Source organism: Ranitomeya variabilis, chromosome 1 (assembly GCF_051348905.1).
Source record: "Ranitomeya variabilis isolate aRanVar5 chromosome 1, aRanVar5.hap1, whole genome shotgun sequence".
Taxonomy (NCBI): Eukaryota; Metazoa; Chordata; class Amphibia; order Anura; family Dendrobatidae; genus Ranitomeya; species Ranitomeya variabilis.
In genome coordinates, this window is record NC_135232.1 from 706,283,126 (window position 1) to 706,310,108 (window position 26,983).

A 26,983-nucleotide genomic window follows, 5' to 3' on the forward strand; every position below is an offset into this window, starting at 1 on the left:
ACAAAATGCAAAAACAAACATGGACAAGAGTCCAACTTATCTAGTAGTTGTCTAGGAGCAGGAACAAGCACAGAGAGGCTTCTGATAACATTGATGACCGGCAAGCAACTAACAGAGCAGCAAGGTTATATAGCGACTCCCACATCTTGATGGGAACAGGTGAACAGAGAAGATGAAGACACCAGTTCAATTCCACCAGTAGCCACCGGGGGAGCCCAGAATCCAAATTCACAACAGTGTTGGTTCGAAGTCGAGACCCCCCTCCTTCCCCAATTCCTTTTGGTTTCTGGGTTGAGGTCGAGGCGAGGATAAAGGCCCCTTAAGGTGTGACAAAAGCACCCTCCCTATCCCCCTCTGGGGGTATTAGGTTGAGACACCTCAGGTAGGGCCTGTACAGGCAGCATCCTACAGCTCCCAGCAATGGGCCAGCATACTGCGCCTGCATCCAGGGACCCCAGCCCAGCTGTGGGCTCCTGTTGGGGCCGGGGGGAGTGCAGGCAGGCATGGCACATACAGACACAGGGCTCCCTGCGTCCCTGTCTCTGCGGCAGCACCAGCTCTATACTGCCTCAGGGGGACCCCAGCCGGGCTCCCCCTTCCGCTTATAGCCCCACCGCCATCCTGCCTTCAAATCCGGAGGGGTCCGGTTCAGATCCGACCCCCTCCCGGACTTTCGCGCCGGCCTGGAGCCCTTCTGGGCCTCAGGCATCTAATTTAGGCCCCGGCTTCGGCCTAGCTGAAGCAGCAGCCTCCTCTCCGCCCCCCCGGCCCGCCCCCCGGGTGACAAATATGACACTCTACAGTGTCATACAAGGGGCGGATCGAGACAGAAAGGGCGGGTTTTTTATAGCCTTGCCGCCTTTTTCCAGCTCTCCGCCCCCTTCTCCTCCTCTCTCCTCTGTCTCTGCAGCCATTTTCGGCTGCAGATTAACCCTGCATCTCCCGGTCTGCAGGACCAGGACCAGGCAGCCAGTCTCCGGGGGGCACAGGACTGTGGATTTTCGGCGCTGGACCTAGGGGTACACTGGTGGGGTAAGATCACAGCTGGGTTATCTTTACTCAGCTGTGAATCCATATTACCTATAAGGCTCCCCTGTAGGTTCTCTACCCCTGTAAGGTCCATCTGCTGGCAGCACTTCTGCACTTTGTGCATTATGCAGGGCTCAAGGTCTAAGAGAACCAGGCAGAAGTGCTATTATGCATTCTGCACAGCCTGCGGGACCGCTCTCCCCAGTAGTAGCACGTACCCGCATTGTCAGAACTGTATACAAACTACTGTGTCACAGCCTCAAGAAGCCCCTGCCAATGCCTCGGTGTCTAATGCCACACCGGAATGGGCTACTCAGATATCGCAATCTATGACGCAGTCTATAGATAACCTAACTTCCACATTGCTTCAGGCTCTGCAGGGTCATTCCCTGGCTATGACCGTTACCCAGCAAAGGGAGAGCTTGACTCAGGAACAAGATGACCCTGGCACATCCACGTCTAGGTCACGACGCAAGCGGATCCATAGATCAAGTCCATCTGCGTCATCCCATAGCACACGGTCATCCCCCTCTAGGGAGAGACACCATTGCTCCAGGTCATCTAGACCGTCCCATTCCAGGGACAGACAATGCAGATCTCCGCAATCCCCAACCAGAGAAGGCCTCCTCCCCAGCTCACCCAGCAGGGGACGCCTCAGTGATACACAGGATTCGGAAGGCATCTGCGACTCTGACTCAGACAGAGAAACGGAGGGGTCCCTGATCCCAATCCCTCCTAGCAATACAGCGCTAGTTGAGGACATAATATCGTCCATCCATCAGGTGCTGGACATTTCTGATCCGCCACCAGAGGCCCCAGAACATCAGATTTCCTTTGAAGGACCTCTGAAGCCGCCTAAGGTTTTCTCTAACCATCCAGAGTTTAAGGTGATCCTTAAAAAACAGCTCTCACAGCCTGAGAAAAAATTCGCTAATCGCAAATATCTGGAGGCGCGAGGTACCCCTTCCCACAGAAGGACACCAAGGAATGGACAGATCCACCTGAAGTGGATCCCCCAGTCTCCAGGCTAGCAGCACAGACCCTCCTTTCACTGCCAGATAGCTCAACCCTAAGGGACGCAGCAGACCGGCAGGTAGAACGCATGGCTCGTTCAATTTTCGAGGCAGCAGGGGCATCCCTGGCTCCCGCGTTCGCCTCAGTTTGGGCTGCCAAGGCCATCCTGGCCTGGGCAAACAATTTACAAGCCTTCCAAGCATCCGCTCCTGAACTGTCGGACCAAGCGGTTCAAATTGCTGTTGTAGCAGATTACATGCTCCATGCAGCTCTGGATTCAGCAAGGGGAGTCGCGGGGATAGCATCAAACGCCATCACGATTCGGCGTATCCTCTGGCTGCGGGAATGGAAAGCGGACGCAGCCTCAAAGAAGTCCCTCACGCACCTCCCCTACCTCAGTGGGAGACTTTTCGGTGAACAGTTGGACACTATGATATCCAACGCCACAGGGGGTAAGAGTACTTCTCTTCCCCAACTGAAACCTAAATGCACTTAGAAGAAGCGTAACCAAACTCGATTCCGATCCTTTCGGAATTCCTCCGGCTGGTCCGTCTCACGTCCAGTACAAAATCGTAACCGTTCCCCACGCAGGGACAACTCACGATCGACGCAAAGGTCGGACAAGACCTGGCAGTCAAAAGCAGGCCAGTCTAAGCCCAGAGGAGGAAAATCTCAGACTTTCTCCTCCTCATGACTCACGGACTCCGGAAGACACCACACCAGTAGGCGGCCGACTTTTGCTCTTTCATCAAGTCTGGCTGCCTATTACAGAAGACAGGTGGGTCACGGAACTAGTGTCTTCCGGATACAAAATAGACTTCACCTCCAACCCACCGGACCGGTTTTTCCTCTCTGTCCCCCCAAAACCGCCAGCCAAGGCTCGAGCCTACCACCAAGCGGTCTCCTCGCTTTGTCAATCAGGAGTCATAGTACCGGTACCCACGACCGACCGCTTCCGAGGGTTCTACTCCAATCTGTTCGTAGTTCCCAAGAAAGGAGGCAGCGTACGGCCCATACTAGACCTAAAACAGCTCAACAAACATGTACGGGTCCGTCATTTCCGCATGGAGTCCCTTCGGTCCATCATTGCGTCCATGGAGAAGGGAGAATATCTCGCCTCCATAGACATACAAGACGCATACCTGCATATACCCATTGCACCTGCCCATCAGAGGTTTCTCAGGTTCGCAATAGGCCAGGACCACTACCAATTCGTGGCTCTCCCCTTTGGACTCGCCACGGCTCCCAGAGTGTTCACCAAGGTCATGGCAGCCACCATGGACGTCCTGCACTCCAGAGGCATAGTAGTCGTTCCATACCTGGACGATCTACTCATCAAGGCTCCCACCTTCAAGGACTGCGAGCTCAGCGTCTCAATCACAACCGATACTCTCAGTCGCATGGGCTGGTTAATCAACCTACAAAAGTCATCACCAACCCCGAGTCAGTCCCTGACCTTCCTGGGAATGTTATTCAACACCTCCAGGGGTCTAGTGCTCCTTCCCAAGGACAAGGCACTGGCTCTCCGACTAGCAGTTCGCACCCTCCTCCGCAAACCCCCTCGATCTCTCCGGTTTGCCATGAGAGTCCTCGGCAAGATGGCAGCGGCAATAGAAGCTGTCCCATTTGCCCAGTTTCACCTCAGACCTCTCCAACTAGCCATTCTCAAGTCCTGGGACAGGAATCCCTTTTCTCTCGACAGGGAGTTCCAGCTAACGTCGTCAACCAGGAGGTCCCTGCACTGGTGGCTCAAGCCAACCTCGCTAGCAAAGGGGAAATCCTTTCTCTCAGGTCAATGGAAGGTCCTGACCACCGACGCGAGCCTGACGGGTTGGGGTGCGGTGCACCTACACCACAGGGCACAGGGCAAGTGGTCCCCAGCGGAAGCGACCATGCCCATCAACATCCTGGAAATTCGTGCCATCCTACTGGCATTGAGGGCCTTCCATCACTTACTGGCAGCCTCTCACATCAGGATACAGTCAGACAATGCCACGGCTGTGGCATATGTGAATCATCAAGGGGGGACCCGCAGTACCCAGGCGATGCGGGAAGTGTCACATATCCTCCGCTGGGCGGAGGACACAGGGTCGGTTCTTTCGGCGGTCCACATCCTGGGTGTGGACAACTGGGAAGCAGACTTCCTCAGCCGACAAGGAATAGACTCGGGAGAGTGGTCTCTCCATCCCGAAATTTTTCAACAGATCTGTCTCCGCTGGGGGACCCCGGATGTGGACCTAATGGCATCCCATTTCAATGCCAAGGTCTCCAACTTCATTGCCAGAACACACGATCCGCGGTCGCTCGGAGCAGACGCTCTGGTTCAGGACTGGACCCAGTTCCAGCTTCTGTACATTTTTCCACCTCTCCCCCTGATATCCAGAGTGGTGAGGAAGATCAAACAAGAGGGAGTTCCAACCATCCTCATTGCACCGGACTGGCCCAGACGCACATGGTACGCCGACATCGTACAACTCAGCAGACGCCCCTTGGCGTCTCCCCGACCGCCACGATCTTCTATCACAAGGGCCGTTCTACCACCAGAACTCAGGGGCTCTCAATTTGACGGCGTGGCCCTTGAGACCTGGGTTCTAACCCAGGCAGGGCTCTCGGCAGATGTCATTGGAACCATGATCAGAGCACGGAAACCAGCCTCTGCCAAGATTTATTACCGTACCTGGAAAGCTTTCTTTACCTGGTGCGAATCTCGTGGCCAGATCCCACTCCCTTATTCCATACCCAAAGTACTTGGTTTTCTCCAATCGGGTCTGGAGGCCAGGCTGTCATTGGGCTCGCTTAAGAGCCAGGTGTCAGCCCTCTCAGTGCTTTTCCAAAAGCGCATTGCTACCAAGCCGCAAGTAAGGACTTTCCTTCAGGGGGTTTCCCGATTGGTTCCCCCCTACAGACGACCACTAGAAACGTGGGACCTCAACCTGGTCCTGACAGCATTGCAGGAACCACCCTTCGAACCTCTTAAGGAGGTCCCGCTCCGCCTTCTTTCCCAGAAGGTGGTTTTCCTGGTGGCAATCACCTCGCTACGCAGGGTGTCTGAACTGACAGCACTCTCCTGCAGACGGCCTTTCCTGGCATTTCACCAGGACAAGGTAGTTCTTCGTACGGTCCCATCCTTCCTCCCGAAGGTTGTGTCCGACTTCCACCTCAATGAGGAAATTTCACTACCATCCCTTTGTCCGGTTCCGGTTCATGGAGTGGAGAAGGCTCTGCATACGCTTGACCTTGTCAGGGCTTTGTGTATATACGTGTCTAGGACTGCGTCCTTCCGGAGGTCTGATTCCCTTTTCCTCCTTCCGGAAGGCAGCCACAAGGGTATGCCAGCTTCCAAAGCTACTCTTGCCAGGTGGATCAAATCCACCATACAAGAGGCGTACCGCCTTAAGAATTCTCCTCTTCCAGCCGGTATTACGGCACACTCTACACGGGCGGTAGGGGCCTCCTGGGCCATTCGGCACCAGGCTTCGGCACAACAAGTGTGTAAGGCGGCCACTTGGACTAGCTTACACACGTTTACTAAACACTACAGGGTTCATACCCAGTCCTCAGCGGACGCGAGCCTGGGTAGACGTGTCCTGCAGGCGGCGGTGCCCTAAGTGTACGGGCCTGTCTGCACATTATTCGTCCATTGCTTCCCACCCAGGGACTGCTTTAGGACGTCCCATGGTCCTGTGTCCCCCAATGAGGCGACAGCGTAAAGGAGATTTTTGTGTACTCACCGTAAAATCTCTTTCTCTTAGCCTCTAATTGGGGGACACAGCTCCCACCCTGTTGCCCTTTCCGGGCTGTTGTAACTGTTGAGTTCTCATATTGTTTCTTGAGCTCGTACATAGTTGCCTTCTTACAGGCATAATTATGTTATTCATGTTACGTTCCTCCTACTGCTTTTGCACAAAACTGGAGAAGTCTGATGCCGTCCAGGGGTGTATACTGCACAGGAGGAGCCACAGTTAATCTTTTTCAGATTATGCATAGTGTCGCCTCCTAGTGGACAGCAGCATAACACCCATGGTCCTGTGTCCCCCAATTAGAGGCTAAGAGAAAGAGATTTTACGGTGAGTACACAAAAATCTCCTTTTTTAAAAAAAAAAAATTCCTAAATAAAGAAAAAAAAAAATTTGTTCCAATAAATACATTGCTTTATGTAAATAAAAAAAACCAATAAAAGTACACATTTAGTATGGCCGCGTCCGTAACGACCCAACCTATAAAACTGTCTCACTAGTTAACCCCTTCAGTGAGCACCGTAAAAAAAAAAAAGCAAAAAACAATGCTTTATCATACCGCCGAACAAAAAGTGGAATAACATGCGATCAAAAAGACGGATATAAATAAACATGGTACCGCTGAAAACACCATCTTGTCCCGCCAAAAACGAGCTGCCATACAGCGTGATCAGCGAAAAAATAAAAAAGTTATAGCTGTTAGAATAAAGGGATGCAAAAACAATAATTTTTTTTTTATACAAAATAGTTTTTATTGTATAAAAGTGCCAAAATCTAAAAAAGATATAAATGAGTTATCGCTATAATCGTAATGACCCGTAGAATAAAACTGCTTTATCAATTTTACCAAACGTGGAATGGTATAAATGCCCCACCCAAAAAAAAATATGAATTGCTGGTTTTGTTCATCCTGCCTCCCAAAAATCGTAATAGAAAGCGATCTAAAAATGTCATGTGCCCAAAAATGGTACCAATAAAAACGTCAACTCGTCCCGCAAAAAACAAGACCTCACATGACTCTGTGGACCAAAATATGGAAAAATAATAGCTCCCAAAATGTGGTGATGCAAAAACTTTTTTTTGCAATAAAAAGCGTCTCTTAGCGTGTGACAACTGCCAAACATAAAAAACCGCTATAAAAACCCACTATATTTAGTAAATCAAACCCCCCTTTATCACCCCCTTAGTTAGGGAAAAAATAATAAAATATATTTATTTCAATTTTCCTGTTAGGATTAGGGCTAAAGTTAGGGTTAGGGTTTGGGCTAAAGTTAGGGTTAGGGTTGGGATTCCGTTTACAGTTGGGATTAGGGATAGGGGTGTGTTAGGGGTAATGAGGGTGGATTGGGTTGGGGAGTGTTGGGGTTAGGGTTGGAGTCAGAATTGGGGGGATTTCCACTGTTAAGGCACATCAGTGGCTCTGCAAACGTGACATGGCGTCTGATCTAAATTCCAGCCAATTTTGCATTGAAAAATCAAACGGCACTCCTTCTCTTCCGAGCTCTGCCGTGCACACACAGTGGTTTACCCACACATATGGGGCATCAGCGTACTCGGGACAAATTGGACAACAACTTTTGTGGTCCAATTTCTCATGTTACCCTTGTGAAAATAAAAATTTGGGGGCTAAAATATAATTTCTGTGGGAAAATTTTTTATTTTCACGGCTCTGCGTTATAAACTTTAGTGAAACACTTAAGTTCCTTGTGGGGTCTAGTTTCCAAAATGATGTCACTTGTGGGGTGTTTCTACTGTTTAGGCACATCAGGGGCTCTGCAAATGCAACATGACGCCCGCAGACCACTCCATCAAAGTCTGTATTCAAAAATGTCACTACTTCCCTTCCGAGTCCCGACGTGTGCCCAAACAGTAGTGTTCTCCCACATATGGGGTATCAGCGTACTCGGGACATATTGGACAACAACTTCTGGGGTCCAATTTCTCCTGTTTCCCTTGTGAAAATACAAAATTGGGGCTTAAAATTCATTTTTGTGTGGAAAAAAATAAAAAAATGATTTTTTTATTTTCACGACTCTGAATTATAAACTTTATTGAAACACTTGGGGGTTCAAAGTCCTCACCACACATCTAAATAAGTTCCTTAGGGGGTCTAGTTTCCAAAATGAGGTCACTTGGGGGGGTTTCTACTGTTTAGGCACATCAGGGGCTCTGCAAACGCGACATGGCATCCAATCTCAATTCCAACCAATTTTGCATTGAAAAGTCCCCCACATATGGGGTATCAGCATACTCAGGACAAATTGCACAACAACTTTTGGGGTCCAATATCTCCTGTTACCCTTGGTAAAGTAAAACAAATTGGGTCTGAAGTAAATTTTTTGTGAAAAAAAGTTTATAGATAGATATAATATAGTACAGACCAAAAGTTTGGACACGCCTTCTCATTTAAAGAGTTTTCTGTATTTTCATGACTATGAAAATTGTACATTCACACTGAAGGCATCAAAACTATGAATTAACACATGTGGAATTATATACTTAATTTCAGTTGTTTCACACTTTTTTGTTATGTCTTATATTCTAGGTTCTTCAAAGTAGCCACCTTTTGCTTTGATGACTGCTTTGCACACTCTTGGCATTCTCTTGATGAGCTTCAAGAGGTAGTCACCGGGAATGGTTTTCACTTCACAGGTGTGCCCTGTCAGGTTTAATAAGTGGGATTTTTTGCCTTATATGTGGGGTTGGGACCGAGTGGCAGAGCAAAGTACTGCAGTGCGCAGGTGCTGGGCCTCTTTGACCTTTCCCGGCGCCTGCGCACTGCAGTACTTTGCTCTGCCCTCAACAAGGCAGACAAAGGACGCCGGAGCCGCAGCGTGAATACAAGAAGAGGACATCATCGTAAGAAGATGGGGGGCCCCGGACCACGACGCCCATCGTACCAGAACCGCAGCGGGGACCGCCCCTGGGTGAGTGTAATCTAACCTCTTTTTCTCATCTTTCAGGATACATCAAGGGCTTATCTACAGCATTACAGAATGCTGTAGATAAGCCCCTGATGCTGGTGGGCTTAGCTCACCTTCGATTTTGGGGTGACAGGTTCCCTTTAAGAGGAGACTTTGTCCTGCAGGCCTTCATGGTAAAATAGCTGCTAGGAAACCACTGCTAAGGACAGGCAACAAGCAGAAGAGACTTGTTTGGGCTAAAGAACACAAGGAATGGACATTAGACCAGTGGAAATCTGTGCTTTGGTCTGATGAGTCCAAATTTGAGATCTTTGGTTCCAACCACCGTGTCTTTGTGCGACGCAGAAAAGGTGAACGGATGGACTCTACATGCCTGGTTCCCACCGTGAAGCATGGAGGAGGAGGTGTGATGGTGTGGGGGTGCTTTGCTGGTGACACTGTTGGGAATTTATTCAAAATTGAAGGAATACTGAACCAGCATGGCTACCACAGCATCTTGCAGCGGCATGCTATTCCATCCGGTTTGCGTTTAGTTGGACCAGAATTTATTTTTCAACAGGACAATGACCCCAAACACACCTCCAGGCTGTGTAAGGGCTATTTGACCAAGATGGAGAGTGATGGGGTGCTATGCCAGATGACCTGGCCTCCACAGTCACCAGACCTGAACCCAATCGAGATGGTTTGGGGTGAGCTGGACCGCAGAGTGAAGGCAAAAGGGCCAACAAGTGCTAAGCATCTCTGGGAACTCCTTCAAGATTGTTGGAAGACCATTCCCGGTGACTACCTCTTGAAGCTCATCAAGAGAATGCCAAGAGTGTGCAAAGCAGTCATCAAAGCAAAAGGTGGCTACTTTGAAGAACCTAGAATATAAGACCTATTTTCAGTTTCACACTTTTTTGTTAAGTATATAATGCCACATGTGTTAATTAGTGATGAGCGAATATACTTGTTACTCGAGATTTCCCGAGCATGCTCAGGTGACCTCCGAGTATTTTTTAGTGCTCGGAGATTTATTTTTTATTGCCGCAGCTGAATGATTTACATCTGTTGCTTGATTACATGTGGGGATTCCCTAGCAACCAGGCAAGCCCCACATGTACTTATGCTGGCTAACAGATGTAAATCATTCAGCTGTGGCGATGAAAACTAAATTTCCGAGCACTAAAAAATACTCGGAGGTCACCTGAGCGTGCTCTGGAAATCTCGAGTAACGAGTATATTCGCTCATCACTAGTGTTAATTCATAGTTTTGGTAACTTCAGTGTGAATGTACAATTTTCATTGCCATGAAAATACAGAAAAATCTTTAAATGAGAAGGTGTGTCCAAACTTTTGGTCTGTACTGTAATATATATGCATATAATATATTTTAACTTTTTAACAAAATATATCTATATGTGTCACTGACATCTATATACCTATGTATTCTATGTATATATCTATTCTATTATTCTATTCAAACCTGTCAGTGTACTGTATGCAGCACATGAAATGCCGGCTTTTCCATGGTGCGAGTGCTGTGTGTAGTTTTTTTTTTTTCTCGCACCCATTGACTTAAATTGGTGAGTCTCTTCTGAGATATACTGCGATTTATTTATTTTTTATTTTTTTTTTAAGTCCAATTTCAGCTGAGAAAAACAATCGCGAGTGAGATGTCACCCATTGAATAACATTGGTCCGAGTGCAATTCGATTTTTTTTTTTTTTTTTCTTGGAATGCACTCGTCTGTTTTTCTCTGAAATGAGTATGAGCCTCTATGCTCCTGCAGGGACCGGATGTGAAAGTTTGTTAGTGTGTAGCGGCCCCTGCAGGGTGCTGCAGATCAGCTGCTATTTTCTACACTGACTGTAGCGGCGGTTTGCTGCTCCTTTCAGATTGAGCTTGTAACAGTGATCTGTGGGGATGTCGTGTATAAGACCCCATTGATGTGATATTGATGTACTTTGGATAGGTCATTAATATATCGTGACCAGACAACCTACTAATATAAGTGTACACCATATAATAGGTTCACTTGATTGGTGCCTGTGACCACCAGGGGTTTTTAACAACGGGATGCTTCCATAATAACATTATTGCTGCAGGACTTAGCATCTGTATAGAAGGTTTTCCGTGTAGTAGCATGACCGCATATTGCTGGGAGGTGCCGCTGATAATGGTAGATGGGGCAGGACATCTGTGATGAGGCTGAAGCCGATGCAGAGCTGGAATATGGCTGCGTCCGTTACTAGTTTTGCACTGCATGTCGGCTTTTCCGGGCCCCTGCTGTTTGCTGATGCCGGCACAGCTCACAGTGCTGCGTCTCTTACCTTCGCAGAGTAGGTGGGGGTCTCGGGACCCTTTTAGCGAATGTTCAGGAGGTGGGGGGTTTGTACCGATACTGCTTTGATCTGTTGGGGAGTCGCCTTCCCGATTTCCTCTGGCCGGTTCGGCTCTCAATAATCTGTTATTTAGGTTGGAATATCCCTTTAATTAGTCCTGAATGTTGGACCTAAGTGTAATCCACCAGCCTATCATCAGCGTCCACGTCTTGATTCTTTGCCTTTTGTCTTTTCTGTCCGTTCATATACAATTATTTCATTTTAATATTTTTCTCTTTTTCACTTTACACATAATCCGTCACTACCCCTTGTTTTTGGCCTGCAGTAGTCGCCTCTGCGGCGGTTTTGTGGCTTGTTGGGACGTGTTATGTCATTTGCATGTTCTCGGCGTTCCCGCTGTGCCCACAGATCACTCTCACATGATTTGTAGGCAGTTTTTATGTAAAAAAAAATAAAAAAATTCTAGATTGTATTGTGTCCGCAGTAAATGGAGTCAGCAGGTATCTGGTGTATATTAATGGCCGGCCGGATAATAGCGCGCCGCTCCTCCGCTGCACGTGGATTGTTATCTGCAAACTCAATCACAGAATACATTTATCCGTCTGTTATAAGAAAAGTAACATTAATCTCTGATTGCTCAGTCCCCGCTACACTCTGCTGTCCATAATCATTTCTTTCCCGCGATTGATAACAGTAGAGATAAGTCAGATGGTTTTCCAAATTATTATTCAGAGATTTTTACTGGTGTGTTGTCGTTTTTCCCATTTCTTCGTTTACTTTTTTAAGTATCAAAATTTCGAGTTTGGCAGCAGCCGTGCAGCAATCTGAGTGAGCAATGCTGCGGTGTAAAGCATGGAGAGATCTGGGCCACTCAGAGACTAAAGGCTTGTTTCTCCCCCACAGGCTGAAGAGTTATTCCTTTGGGTACCAAGGAGGTTACTGATGACTGTGGAGTCTGCCAAGCACTCAGTCCTGGGTAAGAACATGGTCTGTCCCGCTGTTCCGGTCGGAGAGTGAGCGCCTAGTTCCTGGGCGGGCTTCAGGCCTGGTCTGGGATTACCTGCTCAGTAGATGCAGCAGAGCTGAGGCTGTTACTTGCCACGTCTGTGATCGTCCCAGTCCACTTATCTGTGGTCTCCATAGGGCGGTAGCGTTATCGGCTCTGCTACATCCCACATTTAATGCCAGTGCAATGCACAATATATACTTTAAATGCTATACATAAGTTTGCATTTCAATGTAATTTAAAGGTATGTGACCTTTTAATAAGGAACCTTTAAGTTTGCCATAGGCATCACACCGTTATCTCACATATCAGCAGAGTAGATGTGGCTCCATCCTCAGGGACCCCTCTCCTTGTAGGAAACAGGGGTCCCCGCATCATCCTTAACTAGTAGAGGTGTCGTAACTGTCCAGAGTGGAAAGAGTACTGTGACTTGGAGATGGGGACTGCTATAAAACGTTGGCGCCTCTTATCTTCACTTCTCACTTTATAGAGGGGTTGGTCCAGGGATCAAACGTTATCGGCTATCCATAGGATGTTGAGTGCTGGGAGCCTCAGATGGAGACCTGAACTCCTGAGAATGGGGCTCCGCAGCCTTGTCCTGGGCAGAGATATGCGCGCTCGGCCTCTGCTACACACATCGTCTATAGGACGGCTGGAACTAGCGGCGTGCTGTGCTCGGCCGTCCCATAAAGCATGAATGGATCAGAGGCAGAGCGCCCCCTTTTCCACTCTGTTCAAGACAAGGCTGCAGTCCCCATTCTCAGGAACGGTGGGCATCCCAGCCATCAGAAAGGTATGCCCCATTGTGTAGAGCGGGGATAGCTTGTTTTGGGTTAACCCTTTAAGTATTGCTCCAGTGTTTCATTGCTTTCTCTACTTTGGCAATAATCCCTCCTCTGTATGTTTAGGGTCTCTGTACTCTCAGGACCGCATTCTGCAAGCGATGGGGAACATCACCCTGGCGTTCCACCTGTTGTGCGAGCGAGCGAATCCCAATTCTTTCTGGCTCCCTTACATCAAGACGCTGCCCAGCGAGTATGACACCCCCCTGTACTTCCAGGAGGAAGAGGTGCAGCAGCTCCAGTCTACACAGGCCATCCATGATGTCTTCAGCCAGTACAAGAACACGGCCCGGCAATACGCCTACTTCTACAAAGTCATCCAGGTATGGACGCTGATCTGTGAGTGAATCCACGTCAACACGTGTAATAATCTGCAGCAACTTTTCCAATGTGTAATAAATGAAGCAACTTTGCAAAAAGTCTTAAAGGGGTTGTCCCAGATTAACATGGATAAGTCATGGTTTTTCAAGTTTTTCTATTGTGTTGTGTATACAGCAACTATTCAGACTTGAGTGTCTCCATGGTTACAGACTACAAACATTCCCAGAGTAGTCTGAGCCCAGCAGTCATGAGTTACTACCTTGTCTTCTTTTCAAAGGAGTGACGCATGATTTTAGAATCCGAATTCACTCCGGAATTTTATTTTATTTTATTTTTTTTGGTCTTCTGTAACCATGGAGGAGACATAAGACTTCAAAAAACTGAAACATTTCATGCTGGGATCAGACTTCACAGGGTTTGTTTGTAGTCTGTAACCATGGAGACACATTGATCTGCACAGGATCTGTAAACAAAACGGTAGAAAGTTACGTTGCTTGTTTTACATCCGACTCATCAGAGCAGTGAAAATGATTGTTGAAGTGCAGGTGCGCTTAAAGGGGTTGTTTATTATTTTTTCCTTCAGGAGCACACCGCTCCCCAGCCTTCCAGCTCACTGCTTGCCAGAGGCGGTGCGCTCCTGCATGCTGACAGCATGGTCGTGCTGCCGGTCTGAACTCTGCGCTCTCCCATACTGAAAGAGGTGGCCGGCAATCTAGTTATTGACCCATTAACTATCAAATTAAAAATCTCGCCAGTTCTGCAGAAACCATTGCATGCTCATTTATTACATTTACAGCTGCAACATGTGACACATGGTTCTATTGTGATTTTTTTCTTATGTCTTTTTAAATAAATGCATCCATAGTTAAAGGGATCCTCTATAGAAGTATCTACCGTAATTACAAAATCCAAGGAAAATTTTTTTTTTCTTGTTTATTACTACTGCCCAATATCATATGACCTTTAAAAGGGACCCTGAAATACAGTGACCCCAAAACTGGCCCCCGTCTTCAGTGTTTCTATAGAGATCTTTCCTCCTGTAAATCCCTTTCCCCCCTCATTGACCCTCTTTGAGGAGGCAAGCGGGGACGTTTTGCAGCTGTTATTGTACGGGCCTCCAAGGTGAAGTTGACATTGGGTCACACAGGGAGGAGCAGATCGAGGATTCCAACACATATCTCCCCACCGGATAACCGGGCACTAAAGGGTTAATGAATCCCCTGAACGAGACCCGTGGACGGCAGGGTTAGGCCGCTCTGCTTTCCATAAACATTTCAGCTGGCCTCTGCTTTCACTCACCGGCTTGCCCATAAATGGCTGGATTCTGTGCAGGGAGAGCGAATAACCCTGAGCTTGGCCGGCAGACTCCACGGACGGGAAGAAAACACACATTTTATGTTTTGCAGCTGCTGTTCCAAACCGGCCTGTGGCCCGAAGTGATGAGAAGAAGCAGGTGTGAAACGCGTCAGACAGGAATAAAATCTGACTCCGCCAGCGCATCTCCAAGGAGCACATTCACTTCACATGTTTCTAGAAAGCTGGGTGACCAACTAACATGGCTGCCAATACTGCTCCTCCAGACTTCTGGGGCAGAATTGCTGTGCAGAGGGGTTGGAAAGCTGTGTGACCACGCTGAAGGGAGCTGCGCTGGAGGCCATACTGGTTGCTGGCGTTCTGACTGACAGAAAAAGGCACATTAATGTTCTTGGGGAAATTGTGCTTGTGTATCAGAAAGTGCTCACGGGACACTTGCACACTCTGTGTGTCGCCTGGTGCCCTTCACTGGGACATGTGCACACTCTGTGCGTTGTCTGATGCCCCTCACTGGGACATGTGCACGCTCTGTGCGTTGTCTGATGCCCCTGGCTGGGACATGTGCACACTCTGTGCGTTGTCTGATGCCCCTCGCTGGGACATGTGCACACTCTGTGCGTTGTCTGATGCCCCTCGCTGGGACATGTGCACACTCTGTGCGTTGTCTGATGCCCCTCGCTGGGACATGTGCACGCTCTGTGCGTTGTCTGATGCCCCTCACTGGGACATGTGCACGCTTTGTGCGTTGTCTGATGCCCCTCGCTGGGACATGTGCACGCTCTGTGTGTTGTCTGATGCCCCTCGCTGGGACATGTGCACGCTCTGTGTGTCGCCTGATGCCCCTCGCTGGGACATGTGCACGCTCTGTGTGTTGTCTGATGCCCCTCGCTGGGACATGTGCACACTCTGTGCGTTGTCTGATGCCCCTCGCTGGGACATGTGCACGCTCTGTGCGTTGTCTGATGCCCCTCGCTGGGACATGTGCACGCTCTGTGCGTTGTCTGATGCCCCTCGCTGGGACATGTGCACGCTCTGTGTGTTGTCTGATGCCCCTCGCTGGGACACGTGCACGCTCTGTGTGTCGCCTGATGCCCCTCGCTGGGACATGTGCACGCTCTGTGCGTTGTCTGATGCCCCTCGCTGGGACACGTGCACCCTCTGAGCGTCGTGTTGTCTGATGCCCCTCGCTGGGACGCATATGTCGTCTGGTGCCCTTCGCTGGGACATGTGCACGCTCTGTGTGTCGCCTGGTGCCCTTCGCTGGGACATGTGCACGCTCTGTGCGTTGTCTGATGCCCCTCGATGGGACATGTGCACGCTCTGTGCGTTGTCTGATGCCCCTCGCTGGGACATGTGCACGCTCTGCATTGTCTGATGCCCCTCGCTGGGATATGTGCACGCTCTGTGCGTTGTCTGATGCCCCTCGCTGGGACATGTGCACGCTCTGTGCGTTGTCTGATGCCCCTCGCTGGGACATGTGCACGCTCTGTGCGTTGTCTGATGCCCCTCGCTGGGACATGTGCACGCTCTGTGCGTTGTCTGATGCCCCTCGCTGGGACATGTGCACGCTCTGTGCGTTGTCTGATGCCCCTCGCTGGGACATGTGCACGCTCTGTGTGTTGTCTGATGCCCCTCGCTGGGACACGTGCACGCTCTGTGTGTCGCCTGATGCCCCTCGCTGGGACATGTGCACGCTCTGTGCGTTGTCTGATGCCCCTCGCTGGGACACGTGCACCCTCTGAGCGTCGTGTTGTCTGATGCCCCTCGCTGGGACGCATATGTCGTCTGGTGCCCTTCGCTGGGACATGTGCACGCTCTGTGTGTCGCCTGGTGCCCTTCGCTGGGACATGTGCACGCTCTGTGCGTTGTCTGATGCCCCTCGATGGGACATGTGCACGCTCTGTGCGTTGTCTGATGCCCCTCGCTGGGACATGTGCACGCTCTGTGCATTGTCTGATGCCCCTCGCTGGGATATGTGCACGCTCTGTGCGTTGTCTGATGCCCCTCGCTGGGACATGTGCACGCTCTGTGCGTTGTCTGATGCCCCTCGCTGGGACATGTGCACGCTCTGTGCGTTGTCTGATGCCCCTCGCTGGGACATGTGCACGCTCTGTGCGTTGTCTGATGCCCCTCGCTGGGACATGTGCACGCTCTGTGCGTTGTCTGATGCCCCTCGCTGGGACATGTGCACGCTCTGTGTGTTGTCTGATGCCCCTCGCTGGGACACGTGCACGCTCTGTGTGTCGCCTGATGCCCCTCGCTGGGACATGTGCACGCTCTGTGCGTTGTCTGATGCCCCTCGCTGGGACACGTGCACCCTCTGAGCGTCGTGTTGTCTGATGCCCCTCGCTGGGACGCATATGTCGTCTGGTGCCCTTCGCTGGGACATGTGCACGCTCTGTGTGTCGCCTGGTGCCCTTCGCTGGGACATGTGCACGCTCTGTGCGTTGTCTGATGCCCCTCGATGGGACATGTGCACGCTCTGTGCGTTGTCTGATGCCCCTCGCTGGGACATGTGCACGCTCTGTGCGTTGTCTGATGCCCCTCGCTGGGACATGTGCACGCTCTGTGCGTTGTCTGATGCCCCTCGCTGGGACATGTGCACGCTCTGTGCGTTGTCTGATGCCCCTCGCTGGGACATGTGCACGCTCTGTGCGTTGTCTGATGCCCCTCGCTGGGACATGTGCGTTGTCTGATGCCCCTCGCTGGGACGCATGCGTCGTCTGGTGCCCTTCGCTGGGACGCATGCACGCTCTGTGTGTCGTCTGATGCCCCTTGCTGGGACACGTGCACCCTCTGTGTGTCGTCTGATGCCCCTTGCTGGGACACGTGCACCCTCTGTGCGTTGTCTGATACACACCTATCCTATTCATTAGAATAGTGCACGTGCACAATACCTGCTGCATGCTGGCACATGTCTGCCGATGTGACGTCATTGCCGCCTCTCGCCTCCTGGCCGCCCCTTTATTACATTTATGTTTACCGAAGACCCATGTTTAGTAATGTCTTGTATTCATCACAAAGGCACAATTTTGCATAATTGTTTCCTTACAACTCTGCATTGTGCTGTTCCTCTGTTATGTCTCCTGGAAATATGAGTAAATTGACATATGGGTGTTATCTTTCCCTTTACCCAATAAGCTGTGTCCCTACATTGTCTGCATTTGTATATTTCCAGGAGGAATAACAGAGGAACTGCACAAATTCTTCTCCAGAATTGCTCCTTTAGGAGGAATGCAAGTATTGATTATAAATGACTATATTGGGAGAAACGACAAATCCTCCTAGAATCCCGTACTACAGGCAGAGCTATGGGAATGAGACCGTTCAGTGTCTCTGGTGGGCGCACATGGGCCGTATAAGGCCACAGTGGCCATAACTGGTGGGAGCAATGCAGAGGATGTGATTGTGGGTAACTCTCTGAACATGCGCACCGCTGCCCCGATCACTCTGTGGGCCTTCCTCAGTTGGACAAAATCTGGAGACTTTTTTGTCCAAGCTCTTTGCCTTTGTCAGTGACCCAGTTGGGCGGCCAGAGATTGCGGTGTGCCGCTGCTATATGGCAGCGTAATGCATGTGGGTTGCAGCGTGATCCTGTTCACCTCCAGTATGCTGCGACGCTGCAAGCTTTGGGATCATATGGCAACTTTGGTCAGTTTTATGCTTAGATTTCCAAGAAGAATAACAGAGGAACAGTTATAAGAAATAAATATATTCAGGCACATCTTTTATTTTTTTTAAAGATAGAAGAATTGACTAAAATGGGTTAGTAAAGGGGTCTTCTGGCATTTCTCGCTTAGAGAATGAATAGCGGGGCGGTGCATGTGCTCGGCAGAATGAGGGGTCACGGAGGTTGGACCCCTGCAATTCCAGAGGTGCACTTCCCCTTTAAAAGTCGTTGGTTTTTTTTGGTTTGTTTTTGCTTTTTTGCTATAAACTTTCTAGCTTCATCCTGTCCTCGCTGAAACTTCTTACATGGCTCCCATGACGGGGAACAAGATTTTGCATAATGATGAGAATCTTCGGCGGCAGTGCGATGTGTTCCTGCGCCCCGGTGCTCCATCATCCCATCGCCCCTTACACCTCCCAAATATTAGTCATGTCTCCGAGCATCAGCCGCATCCATGTGTGCGCGACCAGGGAATCACATAATCGCCGTTCCCGGGCCTCCTCCATTCATCATCCCTGATCCTCCGGCGGCGCCTCCCGATAAGCAGCCTCGTCCCTCTCCTCTTATCCAGGTGTAATACGGGCGGACACGTCACGTCCTCGGGAAAATGCTTGATATTCTTGCAGCGTTTCTTGCCCCCCCCCCAGCCTTGTGTTCTGCCACTTGTAAGGGGAGATTGCGGCTGCGGCACTTACACGTGTAAAAGTTTCAAAGACTCGATGAAAGACACGGGGATTAATGCCTCCTGTCAGGAACCGCATGTCGTATGGAAGCGAGGGCCGGAGGCTTAAAGGGGAAAACCATGGTGGAGGCTCCCGGCCACGGCTGTGTCTGGTATTGCAGCAATAATTTGAATCAAGCTGTGCTGCAATATCTGACTAAGCCATTGGACTGGGGTGGCGTAGTTTCTGAAGATTTAACTTTAAAAAAAATATATATATATATTTTAAAGAATTGTATTACAAGCTATTTCCTAAAATATTTGGAATTGAGATAGCCAGTACTGGTCATCACAGGTGGGCTGGGGGTAGAACCCCTTGTGGCTCGTGTTCACAGACCAAACTATCCTATTAATTTCTTTAATGTGGCATCTGATAATTCAGAAAATCTGATCAGACTGAGCAGAAGTAGCCTGTTAAAATGTATCGTCCGGTTTCTCATGTCCAAATTTCGCGGCCTGGGTACGGACCGCCATATCCTGACCAGCTACTGGTCTTCTGACCTGTACAGAAAAGTCTCGTGGTCTGGATGTGGCGGTCCATACTGAGGCCTTGAAGGTTGAACATGTGGTACCGGCCTTAGGCCCCTTTCACACATCAGTTTTTTTGCTATCAGTCGTAATCTGTCGAATTTTGAAAAAACGGATCCGGCGACTGATGCTGCCGGGTCCGTTTTTTTCTCATAGACTTGTATTCGTGACAGATGGCCTCACGTTTCATCAGTCGTTCGCCGGATCCGTTGACAATTGTCCGGCGGCCGGAGACAACGGACAAAGTAAAGTTTTTTGTGTACGTCGAAAAATCGGACAGTGACGGATCCGTCGCAATCTGTCGTTTGCTCGAATGTAAGCCTATGGGCGCCGGACCTGTCAAATGATGGAATCCAGTGACGGATTCCGTTTTTTGGTTTTTTTTTAAACGGAGCATGCTCCGATCCAATTAGCCAGATCCGCTAGTCGGATCCATCCAAATTGGATCCGTCGCATCAGTTTTTCACAATCTGCGATGGATCCATCGAGCCAACGGATTGTGACTGTCTGCAAAAAACTGATGTGTGAAAGGGGCCTTAGGTTGCGGTCTCGGGCCACCACAGTCTCCTGCTTTCTCATACACACGCGTTTTGACGAGGTTGCCCGCACCCCACTGATCAGCTGACAACGACAATCACATTGTTGTCGCAAGGCACAGCGCCGTACATGTAGAAGTGGCAGTGCCAGGTATTGCAGCTCAGTCCCATCCAGGCTGCTAAAGTGCTGGGAGTAGTAGTTTGGCAGCAGCTGAAGGATCCCACAGGTAATATATAAACGCCTTCATTTATCCTTGTGATTACGAGGCGGTGGGGGGAGCCGGACCCCACATGTGGCCGACTATCGCTGTTTACTAAATGATTTTCCGGTGTCATGCAGGGGGCTCTCATTTAATAAAAAATGGATTTATCATCTCATAAACCTTTCCTGCAGTTCCCAAACCCTCCCCCCACTCCTAAGATGTTACTGAAACGCGGCTGGCGACAGCGAAAATGAATCGAAGTCCTCTTAACCCTAAAGATGCATGAAGGCAGCAACTATAGAGTTAAAGACAGCGCGTGCAAGCTGTATGGAAGAGGGTGCAGACCCCAGATATGGAGTATTGCTGGCAACATCCTTAGTGAGGGCTCTATAGGCGGCCGGTGAACACTGCATCCTGCCACCAGGTGGCAGTAGAATGACACTGTTGTCACTGTAAATCCCCCATTTAATCCTCCACCTTTTTTCTTCTCCACAATAGTTTCCATGTATAAATAACGTTCGTCTCTTGTATTTTATCATTTGTACGCAATATAGTAAAATGTCAACTATTTACTGTGCTGTGGATTAATATTTAGCATTGATACACGGAGGTGAGTATTTGCCCCCCCAAGCCAAAGACACTCTTTCTAGAAACTCAGGCTACGATCGAATTCTTGCTCCCCATACTATACAATCTGAGGTTTGGCCACAGTAATTCACAGCCTGACTGCGTCCATCCACCCGGTCAGCTCATCGGTCCGTTCCTCCATTATTTTTTTTCCCCTCCTTAGTCTCACACCCCCCCCCCCCCCCCCCCGCAGCTCGATTTTTCTCTAATGTGGTCATCATTCGATTGTTTGATATCTTCCATATATTGTTATTCATCTGTTTGTTTTTTTTGCTGCCACCTGATTTGATGATTCTCCCCATAACCTAAATGCACGAGCTTACGGCAGCCGCCTGACATTAGATGGGTTGTTGTATTCTATGACTTTCATCTGCTAGAGACCTCCATACAGATTTGACAAGTCGTCCGAACCCTCTTGTATAGGCAGGATTGGCTGACAGTCTAATGTTTATGTGGGCCTCCTGACTGTTCCCCACCAGTGATATCTGAGAATAAAAAGATCCATTTGCTGGACTATCAAGTCGCTTGTTTTGCTCAGCGGGAGCTGCCAGAGAAGTCTGGCATCAACTTTCTGGTAGAGAGTACAGGGATCCTCGGCTTTGTGTATGGGCTCTTCAGGAGAGATGGTGGTCTGCAGAATGAGGGTCTTTTAGAGGCCTGCACCTTCTCTTATCTGATCCTACTGAAATTGTCATTTATTTCTGACCTTCATATACGGTTGCCACGTTTGTCCTTTCTTGCTGCTGGTTCTCACCATAACATAAATGTCCAGGCTTATGGCAGCCGCCGGACCTTAGATGTGCTGCCTGGTTGTATGACTTGCACCGCACTTCCAGTGTTTCTAATCTGTCCATATGACACCAAGGAGGTATGACCTCCAACCAGGTGGGTCACTGGCTACTTTATGGCCTGATGGGAGTTGGAGTTTCACGAGGACTTGATGTGACACTAACGAGTTAAATCTTCGAGGAGGTGGGAATGAAAGGGGTCTTATAGGGGCATGGCAAGGAGGGGGTGGGAGAAGCCTCCACGGAGATCTCCCACCCAATTGGCAGTCTTGCAGTGTATAATTTTCCTCAAATTGCTCAGTGAGCTCCGGCTTTTGTTTTCTAATTGATTTATAGTTTGAGCCACTTTTGCCTCATCCCCTACTGTCCTGCACACGGTGCCAGCGAGCACATTACAGTGAGGGATGATGAATTGCCGCGCACTCCAGATGCTAATGCATCAGGAGGAAAACCGGGGACGACACGGGGGCTTCATTAACAGTGGTAGGAGGCCTCTCCGCCAGGCAGAAGTGTTTGATTACATTCTGCTACATAACCAGAACGCCGCGGCCGCCATCAAAGGCTGGAGTGCGGCTTATAGGGGGGACGCACAGAAGACGGCAGATAGGGGGACGCCGAGGAATGGTCTGATCGTACAATGCACCTCTGGGGGGTCAACCCTTCTCGGGTCCGTAATAATATCATGGGGTTCCCTCATCAGATTCTTGAAAAGCGATGTCAGTCATTTTGGGGATTTAACCCATAAGTGCCTGCCTATAGTCTGCATCCGATCTGTCCGAATAATTGTGTAAGTTAAGACGAGGCGGAAGTCGTCCTCTATCCGCAGCGTGGCTCCATGTGGGCACCAGGGGCGGTAAAGCCCACTATATAGCATTTTAGATTTGTCTTTAATTCTTCCGCTGACAGCATTATATCCGGGCTTTTTTTTTTCTTCTCTATGAGCTAGAGTTTTTTTTTATCTTTACATGGGATCCATATGACTTTTTGATCTTCTTTTTTTTTTGTTTGTTTGTTTTACATTTTTCTATCCCATGTGGCATAAAATAGCATAACATTAATGATACGGTTACATTTGTTCAGTCTTATATTTTGCTTCCCAGGAGAGGGAGATGATATGAACTTATTATTATTAATACAATAAAAATACTAAACAATATTAGCATTTTATATAATAGTACTATTATTTTGTATCACTTAATTTATATGTTCTAATTTAATGTAATTGATATTTATATATTGTTGATGATGATAAAAAATAATCTTTCATTTTATAGATTTAATTATAAAATATCATTTTAATTTATAGATTTTGTAGTATTCAAACATATTTTATTTTTTTTCCTCCATTATTGATCACTTGTGAAATACACGGCAATGCTGTAATTATTGCTGTGCATTGTAAAATAACCAATTTCTTGTGAATACCAAACAAAGGTCCGTCTACAAGGCAGACATGGGGGCCATCAATAGGTCCCCTAGCAGCCATTACAATGCTATTAACTCCCTGCAGTCATGTCGTGGGGAACCAATGGGGCGGTCAGAAAAAGATAAAAAGTTTCCTGTTTCTATCCTTCTAAATGCTGCTGTTACTGTTGCCTTGGGTGCCATCTGTATCACACAGCCGTCCCCTGCGCTGCATGAAGCAAAGCCTGACACAGATGTGCAATGTACAGATCCTTCTACACGTGTGGTGGATGTCATAGATTTGAAACCTGGGCACAGTGGGCTCCTAAGACGCTGCTGACCCTGGTGCTTGACGCCGACTGTATTCCGTGATCACATAGAACTAATCAAATGATTTCCAGAATTTCAAGCAAAAAAGGGTATTGGAGGTGTACGGTGGAAAGATTTTCTACTGATGCTGTCATGTGTATGCTTCATAAGATGAAAAATCCCTCCAAAGGCAAAAAAAGTGTACATTATGTCTGGCCAACCAATCGGGCAACAGCTTATCTCTGCCAAAGGGTCTCTGATGATGAGATCTGGCCCCCCATCAGTTTGTAAGGACAACCATTGGTGTATGCTATGGTGTGGAATAAAAAGAAAAAAAAAAAAGAATTACAATATATATATATATATATATATATATATATAATTTTTTTATGAGGAAGAAAAAAAAAATTGTCTGAAACATTTGTTTAGAGAGTGTAAACTGAAATGCCTAATTAATTCTTGCTTCCTCGCTGACATGTATAAATGATGGCCGTTTCCCTGTCCATAGCGTCCACCTTATATTGTTAAATCTGCGTTGCCTGCGAGTTCTGTCTCAGAATCCGGAGACGCAGATTAATGGGAGCTGCTGGGCACAACAAATTAAGTTGACATTGATATATGAGAACATAATAGCACGATGATCCCTGCGTAACATTTCTGGGCACCTCCTGTTTCATTTGGCTCTCGTTAGGAAGGTAAATTATGAAATTTTGCTTAGCAATTTCTGACGTTTTTCACTTTTTTTTTTTCTATTTTTTTTTTTTTTCCTGGAACCTCAGACTCATCCCAATGCCAGCAAGCTGCCCCTAAAGGATGCCTTCACGTTCGACGACTACAGGTTGGTTATTTATCATTTTTATTATATTTTTCCCAGTCATTTTTAATTGTGTATTTCCTATATTTACAACAAGACTCGAGGTATTTACATATCCTTGCACATGTTTAGATTTATATAGAGGGGAGACCGCTACCTAATGGAGAAGTCAAAAGGGAGACAAGTCTTTCAGTTAGGGGTTCATTCTTAGTGCTTGGGAGAAATGTGTCATGTACACAAAAAAAGGTTAATTGGGTATAGAAAAATTGAACACGAATACAGGTGTGGATCATGTGCGCCCGAGGGCTGACGGTGAGATCAGATTTGGGATAACATTTTAATGTAGTGATCGCATTTGTAAAGTGCGAGTTGTTATGATTTAAAAAAAAAAAAAATACAAAAATAATTTTTTTTTTTTTTCAATCATGCTCATATGATTGTGCTGCACTTGCTCTTTGTTGCTTTTTTTCTATCCCTCATTTGAGCTGTGAAATTTACATCAACATCTTTCTTTACTTTCGCATGTGGGAAACTATGTATGTGTGTATATATGTATGTATGTGTGTATGTGTGTATATGTATGTATGTATGTGTGTATATATATATATATATATATATATATATATATATATATATATATATATATATATACACACACATATAACACACATATATATATACTAGATTGTGGCCCGATTCTAACGCATCGGGTATTCTAGAATATGCATGTCCCCGTAGTATATGGACAATGATGATTCCAGAATTCGCGGCAGACTGTGCCCGTCGCTGATTGGTCAAGGCAACCTTTATGACATCATCGTCGCCATGGCAACCATTATGACATCTACGTCGATACTGTGCCCGTCGCTGATTGGTCGAGGCTATATATATATATATATATATATAATTATTATTACAGTAAACTGTTTGCATTATTAGAGGTTGTGGCGCCTTCAGGTGACTTCAGCACATAAGCTGCATGTGTGGCACGACACCATATGGGCCATTATTTGACTTTGATACTGCAGTTATCCCCTCTAGAGGCTCTAACTGTCATTTTCAGTTGTCTCAGAGCTAGTGGATAGAGTAGCAGCTCTGATGTCTTATATACAGACATAAGTGATTCCTGCTTTAATATCTCTTTGTAGCACGTGTTCAGGAGAGGAGCAGTGTAACTATTAATCCAGCTTTTAGGGGTAATTCAACATATACTAGAAAGTGGCAGCATGGAACACATTATATTCCAGTATTGAGCAGTATTGCTGTGTATCCAGCACTGTCAAGAGATCAAATCCTTAGTAAAACCAGCAGCATGTAGGATAATATACTGCATTACTGAGTAGTGCAGCTGTGAATTCAGCCTATGGTGGGATAAAGCCCTTACTAGAAAGCAGCAGCATTTATGAGACTACATGACATTACTGAGCACTGTAGCTGTTACTTCAGCACGCCGGTGAAATAAAATCATTGTGCAAAGTAGCAGCATTTTGGGAAATACATAGCATTACTGAGCAGTGTAATTGTGAGTTCAGCACTAGGAGATAAAACCCTTACTAGAATGTAGCCGCATTTAGAACCACATACATCAATACTGAGCAGTGTAGTTGTGAATGCCGCACTGGGGTGAAATAAAAACCTTATTATAAAGCCGCAGCAGGTAGGATAATGCATAGCATTACCAAGCAGTGTATCTGTAAAATTAGCACTAGGTGGAGATAAAACCCTTACTAGAAAGCAGCAGCTGAAAACTTCTTACTCTACTCCCCTCTCCATAAACTTCAGTAGTTAACTGTTATCTAATCTCTCAGTGAGCTGGTGACCCTTATTGCCAAGACTTGTTGTTGTTTTTTTTTCTTTATAGCGTAAATGATGAGTTCAGGTGTCGAGGGGGGAGAAGTGGCTCATGAGATATTTATTTGCTAGTATTATTGATTCAATGTGAAGTTTAATGAAACGACAGCAACCATTTAAGGAATCTCTGCACCAAGGGAGGTTATATTTCCCCTTTACTTACATCACACCTCCTAATAAAAGTATCCTAAAAATTTTAAAAATGAAAAAAAATAATTACCAGACACACTAATATTGATTAGAAGCCAATTATTTGTGAGGTAAGCGACAGAACAGATGACCGTGCAGTATTTCTCATGTCGTATGTTTTATTGAAACGCTCTATTAAAATCAATGATCCGCTGGCCCCCGGACGCCGCTCCCATCAATCACTGAAGTATTTTATTTATGGACTGTACTCGCAGGGATAACTACAAAGTAGCACATCGCCCCCGGTGTCTTATCAGCTGCCTATAGCGATTTGTAAATTCTGCATTTCATTGCAGAACTCTCTGCCGTCCCTCCCCATCATAAAATACGTATGACTTCATATACTCTCCTGTGGGGGTCCTTTTCTTGGCTGCAGGTGGGCTGTATCATCCGTCATGACCCGACAGAATCAGATTCCCACCGAGGATGGATCTCGGGTAACCCTGGCGCTGATTCCGTTATGGGACATGTGTAATCACACCAACGGCCTGGTAAGTAACTGGACACCAGTGTATTGAGTACTGGGCCGTCCGTAGTGTCAGTTTAGTTCAGTCATAACCCAGCTTTCCCAAGTTCCTGCATAACTAGACTGGGCAGCAGGATGTCAACCAACAAGGCCTCAATACAGCTCCTATAGGTGTTCCTGTGGGAGTTGTAATTTGCGGGCTTTGTTGGTTGCCGCTCAGATTATTCAAGTAAAAAAGGGTTTCCCATCATAAAACGTGATGGCATATTGCTAGGATGGAACTTTATAATCCAGCTGTGGGACCCCGAACAATCCTGAGGATGTGCCCACCTTCAATTTTTTTTCTTTAACCAGCAGGTTCTTAAT

The 26,983-nt window shown here is 47.6% G+C and overlaps 1 protein-coding gene across 2 annotated transcripts in view; it reads left to right on the forward strand.

Moving 5' to 3' along the window:
- SETD3 (SET domain containing 3, actin N3(tau)-histidine methyltransferase) overlaps positions 1–26,983 on the forward strand; it is a 55,740-nt gene that overhangs the window by 16,661 nt on the left and 12,096 nt on the right. For both annotated transcript variants that reach the window (XM_077267352.1, XM_077267351.1), the window contains exons 6-9: positions 11,932–12,004; positions 12,943–13,199; positions 24,077–24,135; positions 26,528–26,642. In XM_077267352.1, coding sequence (XP_077123467.1) covers positions 11,932–12,004; positions 12,943–13,199; positions 24,077–24,135; positions 26,528–26,642 — 504 coding nt within the window. The remainder of the gene's footprint in view (positions 1–11,931; positions 12,005–12,942; positions 13,200–24,076; positions 24,136–26,527; positions 26,643–26,983) is intronic.